Raw genomic sequence first — 8619 nt, forward strand, 5'->3', positions numbered from 1 at the left:
CACTGCTGTTGCTGGGGAAGTTTCTTGCAGACCTGTCTTCACTACATATGACCTTTCACTTACCCATCTCTCAGGCATTCTCTAATTATGGCTGAGGGCATTATCAATACAATTTTCTTATTTTTTCTAGGAACATCTAATATAATGACAGAACTATGCAGCAATCATTGCTATGCAACATTATCAAGGGAAGCTATCAGTATATAGTAAAGGGGCAGACATAAACAGGGCAACATAGAAATCATGCTGGACCTGAGGGAGTTCTTTCTAAATGTATCTTCTCAGCTACTCACCTCACCAAAGTAAGGAATTCCCCTCTTGTAATACAGATCCATATTCCTGAACATCACTCTGTCATTTTCTTGGTTGACTGCAACATAGTCATAGTCTTTTATCTGGATACCTGTAAGACACACCCAGTATAAAGTGGAGGAAACAGAAATGGGCAGAAAACAGTTTCTTTTGAAAAGTAATATGGAGAAGTGGTGTTCTGGAGGGAGAGCTACACATAAAATGGTGATTGTTTGATGCACAGATTTGTGATTGTTTGATGCACATCTGTTTGATACACAGATTGGGATCCAGGAGATTCCTCTCAAGAAGTATTACCCTTTAGATTTACTCAACTACTTCTCAACCTTCACTTAGTGTTACCTGTCCCATTTTCAGTGACGATGGTTTCTACATTGAGCCTGGCATACATCCTGGCATAGCTGCGGTAGAGCTGGAAAGTTTTGGTGGAGATGACAGTGCTGAGACAACCATCCTTCCCAAGCTGAAAAAAAGAGCACAAATAGAAAAGCCCATTGTTCTCAAGGTTTGGAAAACTGCTCCTCGACCTGTATTATCAGGTCTCTGAAGAGCTTCATGCCTCTGCTCACATTTCCTTCAGCTTTTGCTTTCTACTCACTCCCCTTCTACCTTACACTTCTTACCCTCCAGCTCCCCACCATTTCATAGGGAATCATCTCTCCTCCCTCCCCCTCATCCTCTCTGCACTCACATCCCTTCTCAAACACATCTTGTATGATGCTTGATCTCTCTTATCAGAGCTTAGTTCTTTAAAGCACTTTGAACCTGATCTAGTTGAGAAATTAATAATCAGTTTAACAATGTATTGAAAAATTATTTCCTTTCTCCCCTTTTCTTGAAGGGGAATGGCAAAAGCCAGTCTCCTAATGAGGTCATCGGTAAAAACTACCTTTATGGTCTTTCAGCATTGCCTGTAAGATAGTGAGACAAAAATATGCCTCTGGGATTATCTCTCTGGTGTTCCCCAGGAAATGAATGGGGCCTTCATACACTGTGTTACATGTTGAGTAGTCAAGTTCTCTGGGAAGAAAGGCTTAGCCCTGTATCATACCAGTCCGGTGACAGCTTCACAGGTTGGTTTCTGGCTTTGCTTACATCGTGGGTTATAAAAGCGCTCCTGACACACATTGATTCGGACATTCCCCTGCACTGGTTGGCCATAAGTGTACCTAGGAGAGGAGGAGAAACAAGAATCCAATTACGTCAAATTAGCATGAAACCTGCAAAGACTGTGGGGTATTGCAGGCTCTAAATCTCTCAGAAGTGCCCAGAGCACAGTCAGAAGAGAAGCTAGGAATTAGGACCAGTTAGCCCTACCTGAATTCCCTTCAACTATTTTTAGACAGTCTTTGGCATCTTATTTAATTTAAAAAGCCCACTTTACCATTGATTTGGTGTAGCCATTCTTTAAGGTCTGCAGCTGGAAAGGGATGCTGGACTCAGGTTTGGGATATTATTCCCTCCTGCTTGCTCTTCCTCATTATTGCCTTACACAAAGCAGGAGGTATTGCAGTCCTTGGTGCTCAGGCTTATGCCACTCTGTCTTTCTGCCGAAAGACGAAAACGTTACAGCCAGAAATCCTATTGATAGACTGTCCTCCTGTACTATTTCTCTCCTTCTCTGTACTAGTGAAATCAACAGCTATTGAGCATGTACCATTTGATACCTTCAGACTGTTGAACACACTCAAATCCTGCCAGTTCTAATTCTTCTATGTAGCAGAGTGGAGTTGTTTCATGCCATGGAAGCCATAGCTAAAGGAATTCCTACAGTCCACACATGAATCAGCAGCAGGCTCCTTGTTTCACAGCATGTTACACCTTCCTCTTTCCCATGTTTCTTGTTCACAGATGTGTTATTCTCAGCTTTAATACTTACGATGCACAAACATTCACCCTGATTTCTTCATCAAAGAAAGAGATCCTCCTAGGCACACTAGTTGTCACTTCAAACTTCGGCAGCACTGGGAAAGCAAGATGAATATGATTGATCAGCAGTAGCATGCCATAGGCAGGTGTGTATGAGGAAGACAGTAAAAAAATATAGTTGGCAAAAGCATTTTCACCAACATGGGAGAGAGAAGTCTACCTAGGATTTTGCTGTAGAATATTATTGGACAATAAATTTAACTTAAGCGGTAAGATGAATAACTTTTAAATGCAATAATAATCATCATAATAATGATAACAGCCACAGTAGAAACTACTATAAATCACTTTAGTTGGGCATGCATTTTTTCAAGGGAAATGTGGGAGTAACACTGATGTCTAAATGTAGTTAAGCCCTGTATAGCAGAAGACACTATGCAATCCTGCCCTACTGAAGGAGAAAGGCCAATGATTAAGTGAAACAGTAAAACCAAACAGGTCCCACTCCTTTGTCACACCCTCTTTTCAGCCTATTCTTTGTCCCAGGTCACCAGCAATAACAAAAACACAGCTGGAACAGGCCTTTTTCTCATACACCTGTACACAGGAGACTGAAAGGTATGAAAGAACTCTGGAGGGTGAGCAGGAAAGGTGTTTTACTGTCATTAAAAAAAAAAAAAAAAAAAAAAAAAGAAAAGAAAGAAAAAGGAAAAAAGGCTGGGAGTTGTCCAAGCCTTCTCTAGGCATTACTAGGGAAAACCTGCCACAACCTATAAGATGAAAAAATTGTAAAATTAAAATGAATTGAGTGACTCCCCTGTAAGGGCATCACTATGAACGCTTTGGCACCTCCACTGCTCATTACTTTTCATCGTGCACTTCCACTGGTTATCCAGCCTCTCCCAGTAATGAACTGGTAACCATCATCTACTGTCTGACAGAAAACCTCTTCAGATTTCTGCTGCATATTTTATCCTAGTGCTCTTCATACAGTGATGGCCTCCATAAAACAGGACAGAAATGAGTCAGGCCTCATTAATTTTGCCTTTGAACAAGTGAAGAATGTAACACCTGAGTGATAGGACATGGATCTTAATTCCTGAAAAATGTTGTCTCTTTCAGCATTTCTTTTTTTCTTCTTGCCTTCACTTGCTCCACCCAACTCTCTCCATGTGTTTCTTTCTTAGACATAAACAGGATATTTCAAACATCAACACCTCCTATATGACTTAGACAGAGCCAGCCTCTGACGCAGTGAAGTTCACAGCACTTGCTTACCATATTCCTCCACTGTGAAGAAGTGGTACTCTTTATCCCCTGACTTCTTCTCCACAATGATGTGGTAGGACCCCAGGATTGGCTCCTGGATTAATGGGAAGGAAAGCTGGACAATGCCATGTGTAGATGTTACGTCCAACCACTGCAGAATCTGGTTTTGCTCTGGGTCCTGGAGAGTGGGATAAAAAGAAAAATGAAAACCTTTGTCACTCTCTTTTTTGTCTTCTTTTAAGTTTTGTATCCTGGCATGCTGGCTTAGTGCATTACTGTATGAACGGGAGTTTGGGCTGATGACCTGTGTTCCGATTTACCATTAGTTTTCCAGATCTCTTTGTGCACTAAACAAGCCTACGTTTTTTAAAAATTGATTATTAAAATTACTTGAGAAGGAACCACTCTTAACCTCTGCAGTAGTGTGTAATTATTTTCTATCCAAGGTGATAAAGTGCATGGGAAAAGGTGAAAACTACATCTTCTATCATCTAAAGATGTTAAGTCTTGTTGACCTAAATCAATGCTGACTTCCAAAGATTCTGGGAGAAAACTTTCCGTTTCAAAGTTGTATTAAATCACTTGTAATAGAGGTGGAAAGAAGACTCACATCTTCTGACTTACAAAAATTTGACACATTTGACATTTGTGATTCTTAAATCTAATACATCTCTATTAAGAATGAATGATTTGAGCTTTATTCACAATTCTGGTAAATATTCTTGCATAGTATTAGATATGAACCTTTTTCACAGAAACATCTGAAAGTGCAATACTTGCATACTAGAGCTGGTATCATCTAGGAACACTTTTCTGTGGGCCTTCTGCCATAACCTGTGTCTGATAAGTTTCCTAAATCGTGATGGAAATAGATTTCATTTGTTTTGGATACTCGGTACTCACAGCAGGGTTAGTGAGGAGTATGCATTTGAAATGGCAAATGAGAAAGCCATGTTTTAGGAATGCTGAAGCACTGGAAAGGCTGCGGCCTTTCCAAAGAAATTTGCACTTTAATGATGTGGCATCTCTTACCTCAATGATGATTCGGGGATACTGGAGGAGGAAAAAAAAAAAAGAAAAGAAAAAATGATCAGAACATCAAGAAATTAACTGTGGAGCTTGAAAAATACTAGACCATAAAGAACACTGTGAACCGCTTTCTCTGAATACAGAAGACTGTGTCAGGGAAATGATTTGAAATTCCTGTCTGTAATTGAAGAGATAATTCTAGGGGGATAACCTGTTTATGAATTTATATTTTCTACGGAAGCATCCAATCTCTTTCTACAGATCTGGGGCATGAGAAGTGAAGTGGTTACAATATCTGAGCACTGTGAGAGATTTCCAGGAGTGCTTTCAGAAACTTTGCCCTCTGTAAAGGCAGGAAAGAGATAAGGTGTCAACTTACAGAAGTTCTCCAAAAATAGCAGAGGCCTGTTCCAGTCCCTTCTTATTCAATATACAAGTGAGAGAGTCTCTGTGAAGAGGCACCCCAAGAGAAAGCTTGAAAAATCTTGACTATCACTCTTACTTACTGTCTCTTGAACAGGTCTGAACTGGCTATCCAAAGTGACCACACGAAACATCACTGAAAAAGATATATGACAAAAAATTATCATTTACTTTAGTGGTAAGTTACTTTCAATGTATAACTGAAACAAAATCTGTTCAGGCTTTTAGGAGGAACTAATAAGTACTTGGAGAACTAGAGAACTAGAAAGGATTTTTTTTATCCTAGCCAGTGAAAAACAAAACAAAACACTTATCAGCTGAAATGCCTTTAATACTGACCATCCAGGACTAAATTAACTTATAAAGTGAATACAAATATCCTATATTATCATCAGTTGTTCTTGAAGGATTCAGTACTTTGGAGTGTTTCCTAAGAAACTGCCTATACAAATCACTTCAATGAAACAATCAAAATGAGGGAAGAAGGTATCTTTAGTCTGATTTTAAACCCTGCAGCACTGTAACTTGCTTGTACAAAAGATACAACTAACTATAACACAGACAGTAGTCATTTAACTATGGTAATTAAATCAGCTCTAAGAATTAGATTAGCAGTTAACTATAAAGAGCTGTTGACAGGAAATGACATGCTCAAATTATTTTTATATGAAATTTAATTCCAAGCTTTACCTACTATTTTCTGTATTTTTAAGGATGCTCTTTACGTGATTGATCTCAGTAAATCTGGCAGAACTCAAAATTATGTAAATGAAATTAACTCAGAAAAGACACGTGAACCCTCTTTGTTTCTTGCAATTCTGTGAATTGGTTCTGTTTTTCACTGACTTTTGATGAGCCCAAAGTCAGATGACAATTACACACTATCTGATGACAATTATACACTATACACTGCCTTTGCAGTCTGTGGTCTTTTCCTCCACAAGAGAAGTCCTTGTCATTCTTGACCCACCCTTGCACTCATTTTCCCAGGTCACTATCTGAGTCAAATTCCCCAGCCACCTTTTTGTCCTGGTTTGTAGATGGGTTTGTCCGTCTGGATGAAGAGAGTGTTATCCACATTTTCGATTGCCACTGATCTTCTCTCAGCTAAGTTGACTGTGGAGCCTTTGGCAGAGAAAGAAATGAATGCCAAGGGGTCAGAACCAGCAGGAGGAACCTGGAGAGAAACAAAACCCCAAAAGAAAAGTGTTAAATGAGGCATGTTGAGGTGCCCTGACGCTTCGGATTCTTGAGTAAGATGCTGCCTGTGAAGTGAATCATTAATAGCTTGTGCTAAGTCATGAGAAACCCCACATTTACCAGTGACATAGTCTCTGGTAAACTATGCTGTGGAAATCTCTGTCGCCATGTAGCAAGGTTTTAAGTTATGCCCTATCCTAAGCATTTCCCCATCTCATGTAGCTACGTGCCTACAGGCAAGTTTCCTAGCTGTACAGCTTAGTTCTGAAGTGTTTATCCCGCTGCATTCTGGAAGACATAATCTTGGGTCTCCTCTGTCATATTTGTCTTGATCTTGCAGAGTCATAGAACAGGGAATGAGCATTTCCCTTCTGGATTCTCCAGTGACTTGACAATTTTCCCTTAGCAATTATGACAGTTCCATAGGACACATGCACCTGGGATGGCAATTAAAAGCATTTTCCTATTCGCTCTATGAATGGAGATGAAAAGCCTTTCTCCAGCTCTCCTCCACAGCCCAGATATCTTTCTTTTCTTTTTTCTTTTCTTTTTTTTTTTCTGTCTTTATTGTCAGCTTTTCCAACAGTTTATTTTTTTTTTGTCATATTGTATGCCTGCACTTTTCACCTTTATGCTCTCACTGACAAAGGCAGTGGCACTGAAATATTTCCAGCTTCTACACCCTCTTTAGTAGTCTCAAAAGAGAAAATACCTTGAACTCGCAACACTTGAAGAAATCATTCTTTGTTACAAACTCCTCAAAGAGAGTTGTCTGGATGTTGTTGTATTCCAGGACAACACTCAGGGACAAAGGCTCGCTGAGGCTGTGGAACTGCACACAGGCGGTCTGTGGAGAGTCGCTCCTCACTACTGTTGGTACCAGCAGCACATACTGACTGCAAGAAGGCAAGACCAGTTTAGAGAGTTCAGTCATAGAGGAAAGCAATAACAAACAGGACAGGAAAACGCCACAGAAATGCTATACATATGAAAGAAATAATGCATGACAGAGCTGACGATTTGGGTCTTCAACACAATATGAATCACAGTCTTTTCTTGGTAATCGGATCCATTCCCTCCTTTCCCTCCACCTCCAGCTTTGCTTACTCATATTGTCTTTATTGCTATTTTCACTTGCTTAAGTCAGAATGTATGATATTCAAAGATCAAAAGTAAACTAATAATTAAAAAAATAAAACCGACAGTGTATCTGAGAAAGCTAAACACTTCACAGTGCTTTCCTTTAGCACTTCTGAGAAGGGTTAAATCCCCTTCTCAAATGGTGTATTTTTGAAAACTGTCACTGAAATCTTTGATTTTCATAAAGCTATAGACACCGACAGTGCTGTATAAGCCCTCATAGCACAGCAAGTGTAGAAATAACAATAACAATAATAACAACAGGATTACTGTTTAGCATAGCTCCTTGGAACCAGACATTATCTGCCCTGTAGGACACTCTCACTCTGTACTGCCAATATGTACCTCTCCCTGATCGTTAGTATTACTTGCTAACCTAGTATTGAATGTCCTCTCAATGCACTTCAGACTTCACCTACTCTGGTTCTAGGTTTCTGTCACTCAAATCAGATTTTGTAGCAGTTTTATGATGGAGAACATCATTCCAAACCATACTTCAATGTTATCTACTTCAATTTCAAACACATTTCAGAATCTAGGTTACATTACATAGCGATGTTCCATGATAAATTAACTAGAAGGAAAAAAACCTGAAATATTGTATCATAAAAACACATAAGGTATTATCTCTTACGGTTCAGAAGACACTGTGGTGATCCAGCTCAAGCAGAAACTACTGAGAAGTATCCTTGACCACATCTCTGTCCTCGAGGAAGAAAGAAGAGAGACTGATCTCAAGTGGACAGCCTGTCTTCTGGCTTTTAAACTGGCCTGGGATGGTGCTCCTCCTTCACAGCTTCAGTCACATTCTAGCAAAAAAAAATCTACATAAAATTTGCATAGGTTCATCTTCCTCTCACCTGTATGTTCTCACACTCTTAGAATTCTCAAACAACAGATTAGGAAAGCTCTCATACTTCACATAGCTTTGTGAGCTAGCCAGACCGGTTCCTGCCAATCTGTTTTATTGAAGCTTAGCTCTGTGATTAACGTCATTGTGTGAAGGTTGCTTAATGTTTCAACTTGTTAATTTTTGCCATTGCTAAAGTATTTCCTTGTTCTGTGAAGATTTTTCCCTAGAAACATCTCACCAAACAGAAGTAATCATAACACAGGGCTATTGTATGCCTACATAGGGATCTGGGCAGTAAAAATACAGCATTCAGTACGACACAGAAGGAAACTTCTATTCCTAATCTGTCTTTGTTACTGCACACGGTACCATTCAGGAATGGTGTTGGCTAAATGTCTACCATTGTCTACCTGTCAGCGGACAGGACAAGTATATCTCTAGGGAAAGGAATTTTATAACCTTATTTTATTCGTTCACTCATCTATCTGTCAGTCATCTTTTTCTTCCACTCCTGCTCCCCTCAT

The 8619-nt window shown here is 39.5% G+C and overlaps 1 protein-coding gene across 2 annotated transcripts in view; it reads right to left on the reverse strand.

Annotated features, from left to right (window-relative positions):
• Positions 1-8098, reverse strand: part of LOC121078597 (ovostatin-like) — a 30066-nt gene extending 21968 nt beyond the window's left edge. For both annotated transcript variants that reach the window (XM_040574959.1, XM_040574950.1), the window contains exons 1-10: positions 7877-8098; positions 6815-6998; positions 5923-6079; positions 4986-5038; positions 4483-4503; positions 3460-3628; positions 2192-2276; positions 1364-1481; positions 655-775; positions 294-403 (exon numbers count right to left, since the gene is read on the reverse strand). In XM_040574959.1, the coding sequence (XP_040430893.1) occupies positions 294-403; positions 655-775; positions 1364-1481; positions 2192-2276; positions 3460-3628; positions 4483-4503; positions 4986-5038; positions 5923-6079; positions 6815-6998; positions 7877-7941 (1083 nt within the window). In that variant the 5' untranslated portion in view covers positions 7942-8098. The remainder of the gene's footprint in view (positions 1-293; positions 404-654; positions 776-1363; positions 1482-2191; positions 2277-3459; positions 3629-4482; positions 4504-4985; positions 5039-5922; positions 6080-6814; positions 6999-7876) is intronic.
• Between the last annotated feature and the right edge of the window lie 521 nt (positions 8099-8619).

Source organism: Cygnus olor, chromosome 1, assembly GCF_009769625.2.
Source record: "Cygnus olor isolate bCygOlo1 chromosome 1, bCygOlo1.pri.v2, whole genome shotgun sequence".
NCBI lineage: Eukaryota > Metazoa > Chordata > Aves > Anseriformes > Anatidae > Cygnus > Cygnus olor.